Source organism: Haliotis cracherodii, unplaced genomic scaffold, assembly GCF_022045235.1.
Source record: "Haliotis cracherodii isolate W230 unplaced genomic scaffold, xgHalCrac1.p SCAF_9, whole genome shotgun sequence".
NCBI lineage: Eukaryota > Metazoa > Mollusca > Gastropoda > Lepetellida > Haliotidae > Haliotis > Haliotis cracherodii.
In genome coordinates, this window is record NW_027266343.1 from 47,013,649 (window position 1) to 47,031,496 (window position 17,848).

At 42.5% G+C, this 17,848-nt stretch overlaps 1 protein-coding gene across 1 annotated transcript; it reads right to left on the bottom strand.

The window, feature by feature from the left end:
* Nucleotides 1-548: 548 nt before the first annotated feature.
* Nucleotides 549-16,764, bottom strand: LOC139453405 (uncharacterized). The gene is made up of 7 exons (XM_071235090.1): nucleotides 16,693-16,764; nucleotides 13,171-15,643; nucleotides 12,554-12,741; nucleotides 9,811-9,970; nucleotides 8,580-8,771; nucleotides 7,442-7,599; nucleotides 549-695 (listed from the first exon to the last, which is right to left on the bottom strand). The coding sequence occupies exons 1-7, from the start codon at nucleotides 16,741-16,743 to the stop codon at nucleotides 549-551; spliced, it is 3,369 nt and encodes a 1,122-aa protein (XP_071091191.1). The 5' UTR covers nucleotides 16,744-16,764.
* Between the last annotated feature and the right edge of the window lie 1,084 nt (nucleotides 16,765-17,848).

A 17,848-nucleotide genomic window follows, 5' to 3' on the forward strand; every position in this document is an offset into this window, starting at 1 on the left:
TATCTCTCATGGTTGTTGAGTACTGCCCCGAAAACAAAACGAAATGGATGGACAGATGAGAATGGCTCCCATTCATATAATATCCCTTTCCGTTTATGGTCGGGGATAATAAACATGTGTCATTACTACACCGCAAAGCTACAGTATGTATTCACGGGCGATGGAGGGACGTAGTGTGTAGACACCTGTGAAGTACTGACAATGTGGGCAGTCAGATGCCAAGTACACTGAGACATGGCATCTTTCAGAGGATGGATACTGATGACAGGCAAACACAAGTATGATGGACAAGGAAGACAGATCAGACACGATAGAAACACATGGACAGAGGTCAGACAAAAGGATGTGCTAAACACTGATACAGCATAAACACACTACAGGGTAGGCAGACACTAATGACATACTACACACATGACTTATCAGAGGCAGGGGACAATCTGATTGGTCAGAGAAACAGACGAAGGAGAGTATGTGTCAGACAAGGAAGTCTTTTTTTTCTTCTTTTTTTTTAACAAGTAAGTCATGGTGGACATGGCAAGGGAAGAGATTCAACCTATCCTGTAGACTTTGACAGAGTGAGTGAGGTAGTTGACAACTAGTAGGTGTCTGTCCCGCGTCAGCATGATGTCGGACGGTCGGTAGATTGGATCGGACAGCTTGATAGGAAACAAGTACTGCCCGTCAGGAGAAAAAACCTGAAGCAACAGAGTCAGCAGTGATAAAGGGTTTTGGTTTGATTTGTTGTTTTACGCCGCACTTAGCAATATTCCAGCTATATGAGGACAGTTTGTAAATAATCGAGTGTGGACCAGAAAATCCAGTGATTGATATCATGAGCATCAATCCACGCATGCTTCAACCAAGTCAGCGAGTCTGACCACCCGATCCCATTAGTCGCCTCTTAGGACAAGCATAAGTGACGAAGGGAGGTGGTAGAGAACCATTACTTACCCATATCTATTAGTGCGTAAAAATATATCAACAATTAGAAGTTTACTTGAAAATGATTGTGATGACACCAAAAAAAATTCATATGAAGACATTAGGCCTGGTCTACAGTATTTGGAATGATTATATTTAGTAAAATCTAAATATTTTTTACATTTGTATACTTATCCTGCATTACTCCTTAATGCATTCACTGCTTACTTACGACAACTAGAAGGACAGCGCTGCGAAGGTCCTGGGTGAAGAAATAAAGTTGTTGTTCTCAAGTCCCAAGCAGTGGCCTTCCGTCGCTGTCCTGTGACCTTGATGACACCTAAGGTCATCTTCACATCACTGCCTGTCGCCCAAGCTCTTAGAAAAACATACTTTTGAGGTTTCTGAAGCCAAAGTGGGGAGGCAAGTCTTACGACGGGTGGGCCTAAAGCGTAGTAATGCAGGATAAGTATACAAATGTAAAAAATATTTAGATTTTACTAAATTTTTTACTTATCCTGCATTACTCCTTAATGCATCTGTATCGGACGGTTTGGAGGTGGGTAAACCTTCAGAATACAGAAACCTCAATAATTCACACCCTGCAATACGACACCAGTTGGTCGATAAACCGTGAAGCGGAAAAGTTCAGACAAAAACGCCTTTACGGTAGGGTTGTTCAAAAATCAAAAAGATTGAACATAGGAATTAAAGAGAAATTCCCTATACACGCTTAGTAATAAAGAAAATAATAGCTATTCAGCTAATTCTTTACTTACTGCGTCATAGAGCCGTCGCTGACAACCAAGATTGTCTAATATTCTTCCACTGGTGGCGACCGAGTGACTGCACATGGAAGTTGACTGGCTCTGTATAGGGCGAGTTCATTATTTGCGTCAGGGGTTGGCAATCTGCAGGATAACAACCCGAGGGCCAAACTTCGAACGTCTTCGACATCCTCGAGAGCCCAACGCGAAGGTTATGACTAACGAAAATAGGTGTCGAATCTCCAGAAATATCCTTCCGTGATTGTTCCAAAACCACAATTGCCGTGTTGAGCCCTGGTAAGGCTGACACCTTGAGATCTTGAGGGTAATTCGCTCTCGGCGAGTTCCGTTTGATGATCTCGTAGGCCTGAAGGATTACTGCTCGTAACCATAGAGATATGGTGTTTGCGATTGTGCGACTAACTTCTGTCGTGGACGAACCACGCCTAGTCTTGGAGCGTCGAATGAAAACTCGAACTGCTCGCATCGAGCCCAGGAGAACTTCACCATGTACGATTCCCACAAATAGTCGATATCGGTGGGATGGTGAAGGAACGGTCGGGTTGGCCTGGTAGTAGATTTTAGCAATAAAATCCCAGCATAACCCTAGATGCCCCGTTCCGTGCGTCCCATGCTCAAAACGGATCCGGGTTGAGTCGATCACATGTAGTTCGCTCACCCGTACCGCCATTGCTGATGCCAAGAGAAACCATTGTTTCCTTGGTGAGGTCCAAGCTCCTCACAGCGATAGCCCGTTCACGGAGCTCTCTATACTATACCGAGAGTGTAACGAAGGTGTCACGCGCTGGGAAGGAGCTTGAAAATGAGGATGCAATGAGGGGCTCGAAGGGGGCCCTCGCAAACCTCGAAGTACCACGTTCAAGTCCCAATCAGGTGGGTGGAACTTGGCCTTCTGATCCTCAAGCCTGAATGAGCATAATATAGCCTGTAGTTCCGTGACCTTAATCACATTGTGATTTTCCGGAAACGGCCAACACTAAGATAATTGCAGCCAATTACGTAGTAATGGTGCTACCTTCCAAGTGTTTTTGGGTACGCAATGTAGGAGGTATTCCTCTAGGAATTGTGACGCAATCGTAGCGTCTTGATTCTTTTCTTCCCTGTAAAAAGGCTCAAGTGATCCCCACTTGTCATCGTCGTCTCTGGGAGAGTAACGATGAACTAAAGCTATAGCTTTGCTGCCCGTGTCGAAATAACCCTTCGCACTTAAACGCCTTTTAAAGACGAACCATGCGTGCAGACGTTGGGTGAGGCAATTTTCTGTTGAGGGTGGATGAGTAGGTTGGACCACTGTGAGAGGGGTAGTGAATCGTTTTAGATTTTTCCGAGCTTGACGAACTACCCTCTCGCCGGTTACCAGGGTGCGACCAAAGGAGAGATCGAGATACCCTGTCTCCTTGATCCCCTGTATCACCTTGGGAAGTAAAAGTGGTGGCAGAAAAGTGTTAGTTTTTTGCCCTTCCCAAGTGATACTGAACTCGTCCACCGCCCAAGTCTGCGGATCCTGCAACGGGGAGATATACGTCATGAGTTGGTGGCCTAGGCAAGTAATAAACAAGTCAATGTTTGGTTGCCTGAATTCCTGAAGCAGTAACTGGAATGCTTCTGTGAGAAATTCCCACTCGGTGGGAGCCACCCTGTCTGGACGTGATAAAGTATCGGCCAGTATGCTTCTACATCCGGGGATGTGCTGAACTATGAACTTTAGTCACAGCCAATCCACTAGATGGAACAAATCTGAATGTCTGTAGAAGTAGAGAGTGGGAGTGTGTTGTTCCCCGATTGCACGGGCACCACACTGCAGTGTTGTTGTCTGTGGACATTGCGAGTCGGGCTAACTGTAGTTGATTCTGCCAATGTGATATAGCCAGAATTAAAGCTTCCAACTCCAAGTTGTTTATGTGCCACTTCCATTGAGCGCCGGGCCATAGCCCTGAGCTTATCTGGTCTTGTAAGTGAAGACTCCACCCCTGAAAAGGGGACGTCCACAAACAGGTGTGTATTCGGGGAAAACCCGAATAAAGAGGCTCCGCAGACATTCAACGCCACAAATTGAGGCAAGGCTCTAGCTTAGTCGGTAGAGTGATGGCCTTGAGTGGATCCTGATTCCTGATGTAAGGGTTCAGGAAAAAAATGAATTGGTCGCAGTTGTAAACGGCCCATGCTAGTTAACTCCTGTGCCGAGGTGATTAACCCTAGCAACACTTGCCACTGGCGAAGTGTGTGTGGTTGATGTAGAGTAGATGACAAAAGAAGTAGAAACTTGTGCCATCTGTCCCTCGGTACAGATAGGATATCCTGGTCTGTCTTGAACAGGTCTCCTATGAACTGAAGTCAATAGGAAGGAGAATACTCCCGACTCCGCCTCGTTGATTGTCTATCCCAGTTATTGACATGTGTTGATCATACAGTAGATCGCCCTCCATCTACGACTCGAACCAAGTGTTCGTCACGTGTAGATAGTTATTGGCTTCATTAATCCTGTAAATAGCCATAAGTGTCACTGACATGTCAAATGGGAAATACTACCATTGGTAGTGAACCCCAATGAACTGGACCTGAAAAGGTTGGGATGGATAGTCGAGACTGATCAAGAATCAAACGTTCGTTGAACAAACACAGAGATGTGGATCATTCTCATCTTGTCTGGGTCCTTCATGAGTACCAGGTAGGTGTGAGGATAAAACCCCGGTGTAAAGACTGGGTTGTGAACCCACTCTACAGCTCTTCTTACCAACAGTATGTCTATGTTGGATTTTCCCAATCAAACTGTGGTCAACGGTGGAGTTATCTCTACCCGTATACGGACACCATGATATAGTGCGATAAGTACTAAATCGTCCTTGAGACTTTTGTCTGCCACTCCCTTTCTCAGTAAGGGAATGCTGGTCTTCCCTGAGAAACGCGCGTCTAGGTTTATAATTCCCTGACTTGCCAGCCCGCTTGGACTTTCCAAGCTTTTTGGGAACTTGACGTGCGTGTCTGCGATCTGTTCGTTGAACAGGGGAGAAGATGACCAAGGTTGACGTGATAGACTGCCCAGCATCTCAGTTGGAAACGCTATAAAGTCTTGGGTGTAACGATAATCTCCGTCAGAACGGTCTCAAGATGAATTTTCCTGAGGATAAACTGACGCTTGTAGGAAAAACACCATAGTTTGGAAGTGATCTAATCAGATAGGGTTATCCTCTAATAGATTCTGATCCACTGCAAACATTGACGATATTGGTCGCTTAAATGAGGGAGCAAATGTGAGTTTTGGAGAAGTCTTCTTCCAATGACCTCGTGGTGTCCCTCTTATTTACCCTGTTATCAGGGGAGGACGTTACTGACACGAGATGGTCTGCTTCCCAATCGGGTACATGTGCTAAGCTGATCATGTGCCGATTACGTAACCGAGTACACTGTAAGCCTTGGGCTAACGTCATTGTAGAGACCTTGATTGGTACGCAGACGCTGCGCTCAGCGCAGGTCTGGAATGTTGGAATGTCTGGAATGTTTGCGTAATAGGAGCGCTTTGGGTAGCAGTCAGACGCTGCGCTCGGCGCAGGTCTATGCTGGATATGTTGGAACAGCGCTAAGCTGATCGTGCGACGCTTGCGTAATAGGAGCGCTTGGGTAGCAGTCAGACGCTGCGCTCGGCGCAGGTCTATGCTGGATATGTTGGAACAGCGCTAAGCTGATCGTGCGTCGCTTGCGTGATAGGAGCGCTTGGGTAGCAGTCAGACGCTGCGCTCGGCGCAGGTCTAAGCTGGATGTGTTGGAACAGCGCTAAGCTGATCGTGCGTCGCTTGCGTAATAGAAGTGCTTGGGTTGTAGTCAAGTGCTGCGCTCGACACAAAGCTCAAAAGTATTGACTTGATCAAGTCTTGTGTCTAATCTACCCCCATCATAGCATTTTGATACGCTGGTGCTGTCGCCGACGTCACAGATTAACATACATGTATCTGGAAGTGTCCGGCGGCTGAAAAAATAGGAGCAGTTACGATACTCACAAAATCCTCCGGTATTGTTGATTTCGGTGGATGGTGTACTTCTGCAGTCACAGGCGCCATAATACCTGCCTATAATAACGGTTGGGTGGTAATGACCGAACCATGTCATTCGCTATTCTGCGATAGTGACATTCCTCTCGTCTCACGACGGAATAACTGCAAAATATGATTGTGAGTAATCTGCTTTATATAGTAAACTCGTTGGATTAGAGATTTACACAAAAATTACATTTTGAATTTTGGCGAGCACATCCACGTGCATGCCTAGGACCGTGGATAAAAAGCTTTGGGCGATTATTCCACGACAATATGTACACCACGCAAACATAAATTACGCAATTAAACCATTGAAGAAATGGTACTGGAAGAATGCCGTAGAATTGAACAGTAATCTATCGGCAAAAATACGAATTGCAAGGGTATACAAAAAATGTATATACGCAATTCAATGTAAACCAAGGCTATTTACATTTAGAGATTGGAGAGCACATCTGCGCGCAAACCAACCAACGTGGATGATAATCTTTGTAAGTTTGTTTTTTTTTTTCCACGACAATTAGTACGTACAATGCTCATAGGTATGTTACGCAATTAAACCCTTGTTGATGAGACAATACTGGAAGAGTGCCGAAGAATTTGAACACTAATCTATCGGCAAAATTATGAGTTGCAAGGGTATACAATATTTTTGCATGCGCAACTCAATGTAAACCAAGGGTATTTATATTTTCATTTAGGGTTTGGAGAGCACATCTGCGTAAGACCAAACAAAGTGGATGATAATCTTAGTAAGATTTTTCCATGACTATTAGTACCACGCTCAATCATAAGTTACACAATTACGCCATTGTTGATGAGGCGGTACTGGAAGAATGCCATAGAATTGAACAATAATCTATCGGCAAAACTACGAGTTGCAAGAGTATATAATAGTTCATATACGCAACTCAATGTAAACCAAAAAGACCAACAAAAAACTATTTAATCGCATAAACATAGGTACGCAATAAAAGAATTGTTGATGAAGCGGGACTGGAAGAAAGCCGTAGATTTGATATTAATCTATCGGCAACCATATTTTTAACGAGTTGAAAAAGTATACAATAATTTGAGTATACGCAACTCACTGTTACGCCAAAGCTAGTAGTATTTAAGAACATAAGAATATGTGATACATACGTAGCTGAGAATTGTAAACAATATGACTACCTTGGCAGGCAAACGATTGTAACACAATTCAAAATGGCGGCGAACAACAATATTTTGGCGGGAAAAAAGACAAGAGTCTTTACACGCCTAATTAATTCACATAAAACTACACAACATGGTGAAAGTAATATGAAAAGAATACATCACCCATCGCAGATCAATTTTTAAGATTGTAGACAAACTGAAGGTCTAAAATTAATCCAAAAGGAGAGCTCCGCTTGGACACGTCCTAGCTGTGCTGCGACAAGCAGTGATGTGAAGATGACCTTAGGTGTCATCAAGGTCACAGGACAGCGACGGAAGGCCACTGCTTGGGACTTGAGAACAACAACTTTATTTCTTCACCCAGGACCTTCGCAGCGCTGTCCTTCTAGTTGTCGTAAGTAAGCAGTGAATGCATTAAGGAGTAATGCAGGATAAGTAAAAAATATATATATTTTCATGGCTCATGAACTGGATCTCTGGCAATCTTAATTCCAAACACCCCATACTCAGCGTTGACACAATGCATAACCCTCCACCACATACCTGTATCCTGTCATTCTTGCTGTCGGCTATTATCCAGTTCCCGGCAGAGTCTACTGTCACACCTGATGGTTCACGGAAGAATCCTGGATTGGTTCCGTAATGGCCGAAACAGTGGAATACTTGTCCACACATGTTGCCCAGGTACATCACACTCAGGCCTAATACAGAACACAACTTAACATGGAGCAAACTGCAATAAAATAATACATCCAAGCCTCGAAGTCATACAATCTGTAAGGCTAAAAAAAATAATAGTCTTGGTTCTCGAGCACCACCCGCATCATCATAAAGTCAGCCACACATTTCGTTTTTATATCCATTGTCAAAATTTAATTTAAAAAAACCTTTATCATTGTTTATATATTCCACAACTTGAACAGACTACCCCAGCAGTGAAATGCTTCAATACTACAAAATTTAGTTACATACTAACTAGATCTCCCCAACAAAAAGAAACACACACCCCCACCACCTGCCCCCTATATTTTCAAAAGCCATTGCCTGAGAACCAGTTCTTTTATTTTTTAACCCTCTGGCTGCCACCTAAAAAGCCTGTGTACTATCGCTGTGCCAAGTTTATTTTTTGCGATGTTACAATTGCTATGGGCTTGGGGTAATCCCAAAATATTGTATTTCAATTCTTTTAACATGATGTTTCAGAAACACATATATGTCCCTCTGGCACAGCAACTGCGTTTTGTGTAGGGACATATATGTCCAAATGGCATAAAGGGGGTTAACGCCGCACTCAGCAATATTCCAGCTATTTGACGGCAGTCTGTAAATAATCGAGTCTGGACCAGACAATCCAGTGATTAATATCATGAGCATCGATACGCGCAATTGGGATCGATGACATGCATCAACCATGTCAGCGAGCCTGACCACCCGATCCCGTTAAGTCGCCTTTTACGACAAGCATAGTCGCCTGTTACGGCAAGCATGGATTGCTAAAGACCTATTCTGGCCTAACATCATGATCATGGTACTGAAGGACACACTTTGTTACACAGAATCTTGGGAATATCCCCCAATGTTGCTCACAAGGTAACTTTTATCATTGCCGTACAGTAGCAATATTACCGATATGTACGTAATCCTGATACCATGCAATAGCAGTATTGACACCTACACCTACCAAGATCACTGACAAGGACCCTGTCTTTGAAGACCTCCAGAAAGCGGCACTTGGAGCCTGCCATATTGTTACTGAGGGGACCAAAGACACTACAGCGGAACACTCCACCGTTCTGCTTGAAGAGATACAGCAGGTGGTCAGACCTCGTCACATCTAGGGTCACCAAGTGTCCGGTGTAGGTCAGCGCAAGTCCTGTTGGCACAAGAACACAATCAGACACAGCACCATGTCTCTATTCCACAAAGTGTGCATCCCAAAAGGTATCCATTGGGCCTTGAGTGGAATAATCTCCTTTCTTATTGTGTACTCATTGGTAATGTTCCATATTTTTTACTGCAAACATTTCTGTGAAGAAGCAATAAAAATATTTAAATGATGGCAAACTAGCAACCGGGAGCATCTCTTCAAAAGGTATCATAGCAGGAAAGGAGTCTTTTTCTTGGCCCTGGGTTTACAGCAAATGTTTTCAAAATTCCTAAATTGGAATCTAAATTTATCGAAATTCAGGGTAATTTTAGCTGAGTGAATTAGCTTTGCAAAATCTAGTTGTATTTTGATACCAGACTTCTAAACAATAAAGAGAAAAAACATTTAATACATTGTTACCATACATCCGAATTCAGGAAAATGACTTCATAATAAAATCCAAATGCTTTTTAAATCAGTTAGCTAGCGTTGAAGTGAATAAAAGCCACTAAATTAATTCCATAACCATCATAAGAAATTTCTGCTAAAGGCAGAGTCAGTTGTATGATTCCAACTATATCATAAGCATATGTTTATAAATCACAGTCTATACAAGTTGTACATGTGATCATAGATATCAGACCGCTTCTGTGGTCTATCGGTCGAGCGTCTGCCCAGAGAGCGTAGGTAGGAGGTTCGAACCCCGGCAGCAGCATCGCAAAAGATGTTAAAAGATGGTACTTGTTGCTACCCTGCCTGATGCTTGACATGGAGGGGATAAAACAAGGACTGGTCGGCTCGGAGTCAGCATATTGTGTCTGAGTGGGGCATTCATGTTAAACTGGGACATGGTATCTCACTGGGCTAGCACTATTAAATCAGCATCAGTCCGGACTAGCTAGTACAAACACACACACCCACCCCATAAAAGTGAAATAATCTTGATAGCTAAACTCCATTTCACCTCACTTCATAGATATCACCCAAAGTAAAATTGTTACAAAGTAAGAGTGGTCTTCAGGTTGGGCTGTGTCTTACTTCTCACCGTAAGGTCTTTTGAGAATCTTTTGACCTATCTGCTCCAGGAGAACTCCTTTGACGTCAAACTTGAATATTCCAGTGGCATCCTTCACAAACAACTCATCTTTCTCGTTCACTACTACTGCTGAGGGACGAGATAGTGCAACTCCACTCTGTGAGAAAAACTATATACAAGATTACATATGTCACATGTGGATATCACATTACAAATTTCTATCAAACATAAACATTGTTATATTATCACACTGGTGAAAAGCGAGTGAGTGAGTGAGTTGGGTTTAACGCCGCTTTTAACAGTATTCAAGTCATATCACGGCGTGTCAGCTTAATGCGGGAGGAAAGCCCAAAGTGATGCAGGTCTCAGACGTTTACCACTTCGGTGAAACCCACAAGCACGGGTATGGTCCTGACAAACCTTGAACTATAATCGGGGCGAACCGGGATTTGAACCCACAATCATAGGTTCCTGGCGTGCCCAAGGGACGCAACTCTGCACTGTGAATCACGGCGCCTTAGACAACTTGGCCACCGTGCCCCCACACTGGTGAAGAGTAATGAACTGGATTTACAACATGCCGTAAGAGGCTACTATGTTTGTCTTGAGAAGCGACTAACAGGATCTGGTGGTCAGGCTTGCTGACTTGGTTCATGCATGTCATCATATCCAAATTGCTTGGATCGATGCTCATGATGTCAATCACTGGATTGTCTGGTATAGACTTGATTATTTACCGACCGCCGTCATATAGCTGGAATATTGCTCAGTGTGGCGTTAAACAATAAACAAATGAAAACAAACCTCAAATCATATACAGAGTGAACTGGGATGCAAACCCATTGGCCATCAACATTTTTTATTTTAAAAGCAATAAGTGCACAAATGATGAAATGGTGTGGTCGAGAGTAGGACAGAAGCCCAAGAGCAGTCAAAGTCAGCTCTGTCAAATCTATCAAAGTGTACATATCATTGTCTATAGTGTGTGTGGTTCAGAAAAAACTGAGTGAGCGAGCCAGTTGGATATTTACGCTGCCAACATTCCAGCAATATCCGACTGGGGGCATCAGAAGTGGGATTCACATGTTGTACCCAAGTGTAGCATCAAACTGGGTCCTTGGTCATGTTGGTGTGACAAGTGACTTGGCTACCCAACCACCCTTATCTTAATCTAAATGATTCAGGCAACACATACAATAGAGCAAGCACAGTGATGTTTACTTCTACATTCAACGCATCACTGCCTTTAAATAAAGTACTTGGGGCTGGGGTAAACTAAACTGTCTCAAATTCAAAAACTCCTGTCATGTTTGGGGTAGCTACTTTTAGCATGTGAAGCCAATGCTTCTTGTTACACATTCCCATATTCCTTTCCATCAGTGTGTATAGAATGGCGGGGACATGAGAAATGGGCTTCACACATTCTCCCCTTGTGGGGAATTGAACCTGTGCCTTTGGAGTGTGGAGCAAATGCTTTAACCACAAGACTACCACACCACCCCTAGGCAAGGTGACAGCCAGTTCACTATAGGATTTGTTTGTTTGTTTGTTGTTTAACGCCACACTCAGCAATATTCCAGCTATATGACGACGGTCTGTTACTTAGTAATCGAGTCTGGACCAGAAAATCCAGTGATTGACAACATGAGCATCGATCTATGCAATATGGATCGATGACATGCTTCAACCAAGTCAGCGAGGCTGACCACCCGATCCTGTTAGTCGCCTTTTACGACAAGCATAGTCACCTTTTACGGCAAGCATGGGTTGCTGAAGACCTATTCTACCCCGGATCTTTACGGGCCAGTTCACTATACATGCTATAGGAAGGCAATTTTGCTCATGCGTCTCCATGGCCTTGTACAGGTCATGGCATGTCAAAGAATCATGGCCATCTTTTTATTTTAACACAAAAACGCAAATGATATCTATTCACAAGATATTGATCTTAGTGTTTGATGATGCTGTCAATATGTAAAAAATATAATAGTCTTGGTTCTCAGGCACCACCCATATCATCATAAAGTCTGCCGCACGTTTTGTTTTTATTTCCATTTTTTTTAAATATAAAAATCCTAATACTTAAACACAATCCACAAAAAAATGGAAAATGGAAACCAAAACGAAATATGCAATGAACTTTATGAATGTGGGCAGTGCCTGAAAACCAAGACTTTTATTTTTTTTTTGCCTAAGAATAGCTTTCCAGCTCAAATTTGATCATTGTGCACTCGATTTTCATGCTAGGCTCCCTGGAGAGTATACAACCTGAGCTGCCTGTGAGACGCTAGAAGATTATCTGCCACATGACCATTTCATCATACGGGTACCCATTCACTGCTGGGTGAACAGAGGCACTATTTGAACAAAGTCACCTCCCTAAGGAGACACGTGCTACATGTGCTTCAGTGTGGGACAGGACTGAAGCCCCAGAAGCCCCCAGGAGACTATTTGATTGCAGTCACCAATCCAACTATTCTTCATCACTGACACTGCCTAACTTCTCCTGATTTGTGACCTGTGCACTGTGCACAGGACCACATGCCATCACATTTTATACCCCACTGACATAAATATGACTTGAAATTATTTTTTTCCCAGAACACAAATGACAGACAAAACATCATGTCATCATGATGAACTGCCTATGATGGTCGATGATCAGTTGAGCTAATATATAATTCACTACTGTAGTATCTTGTTCAAACAGTTTATTCTCCCCTACATGGAAAGATTAAGACATGAAACCTACCTTGTCTGCCTGCATGCCAATGGTAAAGTCAAGGACATCCTTCTTCATAACCTTCACAAGATCGTTACCGTTGTCTGCCACAATTAAGTCACCACGGCTGTTGGACCCAACACCGATAGGGAAGAAGAAGCCTTCGCCGTGGCCTTTCTTCAGGTGACCAATCTTACTCACAAGTGTAGCATTGACTTCTGGAATACAATACAAGAATACACAATATTAAACATTGAAAATGAGTAAGTGACCGAGTTTGGCTTAACAGTAATTCTAACAGTATTCCTGTTAGTGTTACATCACAGTGTGTCAGCTAAACATGAGAGGAAAGCCCGAAGTGATGCAGGTCTCAGACGTTCACTTTTTTGGTGAGCTAGGTTATGGTGCCGACATCCTAGAAACATAATCGGGGCGAACAAGGATTTGAAACCACAGTCATGCCAAGGGATGCAACTCTGCACAGTGAATTGCGAAGTCTTAGACGACTGGGTTACCCATGGCCCCTTGTAAGTGAAAGTCACAGCCTAATTTTAAAAATGATATACTTAGGGCATCCAGCGATTAAAATACTGCATAGGCTACTGTGATGCCAAGCACTTTACAACACTACAATCTCAGGCACTCACCGGTCCAGCAGTTCCCTGAAAACACCAGCCTAGACAAGTCAGTGTATATCTCTGCTACCTTCTTGCCTACAGTCCCACTGCCAGGAGAATGAACTTCTTTTTTCACTTCAACTTCAAGATCCACATCCTTCTTCACAGCAACATCATCCTTCCTCTGTAGTGGTGACTGGGCACGAGTAGCCATCACCTTGTCTTCAGACTTGGCGGTAGTCAGAGCAACAGACGTCCCCACAACCTTCGCCCTGGTACTTCCTGGATAATCAACATCAGTCTCCATCTGGATCTCCTCTTGGGGTTCTTCCTTTATACTCAGCATATGTTCCTGTAGCTTAGGTTTCGAAAACAAAGACATGTCAAGAGGTCTGCTCTTTGATAGTGTATGACCTAATGGTGAGAGTACCTTGTCCATATCACCATGGTTACCATCCTTTGGCTTGTCTAATACATCAACCTTACTTGACTTGGAACTCTCCACAATTCTACTGGTATCTGATTTGGGGCAGGAAGGGCTATCACCAGCACTATCATCTTCCCCACCAATCGTTCCACCCATAGGACTTTCCTTGTTAGATTCAATGTACGTCTTCAGCAGATTCTTCATTCTACCAGAAATGATAGGATATGTCTTTTTGGAAGAAGATTCTTTCTTTCCCTTTTGGTAATCCTCCTCCTTTGATATAGCTGAAGTCTTCACATTCAAATCCAGTTCACCTTTAGATTCATGACTCACGATTTCACAATTTCTCTCAGGCTCTGTGACAGTAGTAGTGTCATTTCCCTGTTCTTCTGCCAGTGGTGACAGTTTCAAAGAGGTAGAACCAGGCTGCTGTGGCATCTTTCCAAGTGGGCTGCTTCTGAAACTCTTACCAGGTGCTCCACCAAGACCTGTAGTCATCTGTCCATTCTCAAGCCTCCTTTCACTTGATACAGGCTGCATATCAATCTTCTCTCTCTTCACAGGAAAGCTGTACTGACTATGGTCGCCACCCCGAGCATCCCACCAGTCATCCATCCCATTAGCAGTCACACACGGAAACCTTCTCAATGCTGCCTCCGCATCAAAGGGTTTGGGGGGCTTATTTTCAATATCGGTCAATTCTTTCTCACTACCTTTTGTCGAGTTTCCTTTTAGGTTAACAATCCTCCCTTTAGTTGAATCCTTCCAAGATTCACCATCGTTTTGCTTTTCATTTAGCTTACTTGACCCTAATTCTTTATCAAAAAGTCTTCTCACATGGGAAGGGTTCTCAGATGAAACTGCTCGAGTTTGTTGATGTAAAGAGTTTTCATCTGGAAGGGCCATATCCCAAGATTCAGTTGAATTACTTCTTTTGTTAGCTGACCTTGGTGCTGAATGACACATGTCTCCAGAACCTTTAGAACTACTCTTTGTGTTCCTCTCAGACACCTTCCTGTCATAAATGTTTTTCTGGAGCCGAATAGACATGGCAGACGACATCTCAGTTATCTCGTACATATCTTCATCCCACTTTTCAATAATTGGTGACAGTTTGGAATTGTCAGATGATCGGTCGCACAATTCTTTATTGCAAGGATTAATTGCACCCATCTGCATCGCAGTCTCTTCACTAGCTCCAACTTCCATTGCCTCCTCCAACAATTTTGCCGTCAGCTGGTTCGATTCATTTTTTCTAGCTGCAACAGGTTCTTTGGCTTGAGAACTTGGAGTATGAACATTAGCAGGTGTGGAAACACAAGGAAACATTTCGCTCTTCTTTTTGGCAAGTCCTGCCTCAAATCCAGGTGGACATGGAACACTATGGATTGTATGATGCAGAGTCTGATTGGTCCTACCTTTCTCACTGGCTTCAGGTCCTGGTTGAGATTCAGAACCATGTGCACTGTTCAACAATGAGCCTAGTTCTGGAATTGGACTCACTTCAGGATTCGAATCAAGAGACATATTTGAACAAGCAAGTGATATCCCACTATCTTTGTTTGAGGTGAAAATATGTCCGAACACCCCTTGATCAAACTTTGTCTCCAGGTCTCCTTGTACAAACTGTAGGAACATCAAATTTTCAAGGTCACTCTGATCCTCGCCATCATGTTTGCTATCCAGCAAAGACTGGAAAGTTTCTGTCAGGTGAGTTCCGTCTGATGCTAACTTGTGCTCATTCTGAATCTTTAGCACCTTCTCTGCTTCCACACAAACTTCTCCCAGGGTGCAGATCTCATCAAACAGCACTTGCACCTGGTCCTCCATTGCTTTAATTTTTCTGTCCACGATGGTGGAAAGATCTTTTTCAAATGTTCTTTGCAGCATGGCTATTTTGGCTGAAAGTCGGCGTGTCATGCTGTCCATGTCGCTCTTAGTTTTGTCTCTCCTCATGAACAAGATAGCCATGACAGCATTGATCTTCCTCGTAGCAGCATTGAGTGAGTTGATCTTCTTGTAAGCCAACTTCAGTGTATGAAGCAAGGTTTCGCGTTTTTCTGACAGATCCATTGTCTGAAAAATAAATGTTAAAGAAAGTTTCAGTAGTATTCAGTAGTATTAAATCAACTTCAACTAGAAGTGTGTTGAATGAAACATTCAATAACATTCAATGGCTCAAAAAAGATTATAGAAAACCTGAAACTTTTACAACAAATTGTATATTGATATACTTATGCTATCTGACACTATGAATTCCTCCTTTTTTTCAATCCTTCAATCCTGGTGTGGAAATGTCCTAGAATAAAGTTCTTGACGACAAATCAATAAGCTTTCAAGAAATTTTGTGTCATATTTGTGAGACATCACAGAATTTGTATGCGCACAGTGACACCCCCCCCCAACAGTAAAAGTTATAACTTCTTTCCGTGGCATTTAGAAGTTGGTGTGATGAGGAAAGACAAGTTCTATGGATGAACAACTTCTGTATTACAATAAGTGTGACGTTTTGGTGTAGATCCTAACACCTTTATCAAGCAAGTGATAGTGATAGTGATGGATAGTGCTGAACAACATAGGTATATACTTATTAACATCAATGTTTATACCACGTATACAGTAAATTGATTGATGGACACAGCTGGAGAGCTGATTAAGTAAAAGTTATGCGTCATTCCTTTTTTGTTAGGAATGATCTGGCTTGGCAGAACACTGCAGACAAATGACGTCTTTACTTTCTATCTTTACACTCTTTGTCCCCATATTCTCAAAAATGCCTCTAACGAATTTCACCCAGCTTGTACGTGCTCACTTACATATAAGCAAAGCTTTGAGGAAACGGCCAAAGCGGGCACATAAATACTGCAGTTGACACATATATTAATTACAGAACCTATATATTATATCTCAGACATTTATATCGTCAGAATAATCTTTCCTTAGACTTGGATTGTCATCTGTTCAAAATGTTCACTTAGTGCGTATCTGTCATTTTGAGGTTCAAAAACCTTTGTCGAGTGAAATTAGCACTACTAATGATCCTACTGCGCCAGGGATGGTGATGTTTAATCTTGTCGAAAACATTTAGACGTACGCTTATTGTTTTAGTTCAAGTTATCTCTCACCTGACGTGTGGAGTGCATCGTCATGTTTTCCTTTGGACGGACGTGTGACATCTTCAACAGTGTTCAAGTTTTAGCGCCAGGAAAACTATATTTTCATCATGACATATGATAAAAGTTCCACAGTACCACTTGTTGACTATAGCATGTGGAAGACATCCACGGTCAATCATTCTACGAGCATGTCTTTAGACAAATAACCACAATATAATCTAGCACAGCACTTTTCAAATATTTGACATAACCGGAAGCACACTTATCTACTCCGCAGCAAGTAATTATAATGGATTTGGTTAACCTTCATAAAAGTCTATCAATGCTGCGTTAAATATATTAGCAGTAGCCCAATATCATACTAAGTTCGGGTGAAACACTACAGAAACTTATGTGGCGTAATTATTAAACAGAGTGTTAAAAGTGGCTATTATTTGATCACGTGATATCCGGCGCTGCAATCACATGGCCACCAAAAGCAGACGATGCAAGTCATTGCCTAACGAGAACACTCGTTATTCATGCTGCTTGAAAGTTGCGTTTATGCAAGTTGTCTCAATACTATTTCGGATTGTTTTCATTTTTTTGCCTTTACATAAAACTGTGGTAAGTCAGGATATCCATTGGCTTCACACTTCATGAATATTGTGCCGACAGTAATTTAGCGAATACGTCATCACATTTAGGCCCCTAGAACCTTTGAAATAAAAGCGTTATCCAAACAGTTGTTTCAGTGAATGATGACATGTCATGTTTCGAGTCGACCCCCATTTACATCTCCATGCAGTGTCTAGGACAACTTGCAACCGCTACAGGGGTCCATGTAAAGTTTTATAGGCCTAAGCTTAGTCTGTGATAGCTTGAAAGTTACATTCTATAACTATTACATTTTTTATAGTACGCCCCCTTTTACTTTATGCTTACATTATGTATTTATGAAGCACGATATATAGCTTTTTCGTATACGATAATATTTTGAATGAGTTGCATCGTTCTCATTCTCCTGTCAATTAAAAAAAACACTTATCGACTGTTCAGAAGGTTCGTACAGGCTTGAAAAGGCCTTGAATGTTATGGTCCCTCTTCAAAAGCCTTGATTGTAAGTGTCAACCTTGAAAAGCTTTGAAAATCACCAAAATGATTGAATATATAAATTGAATTTGTA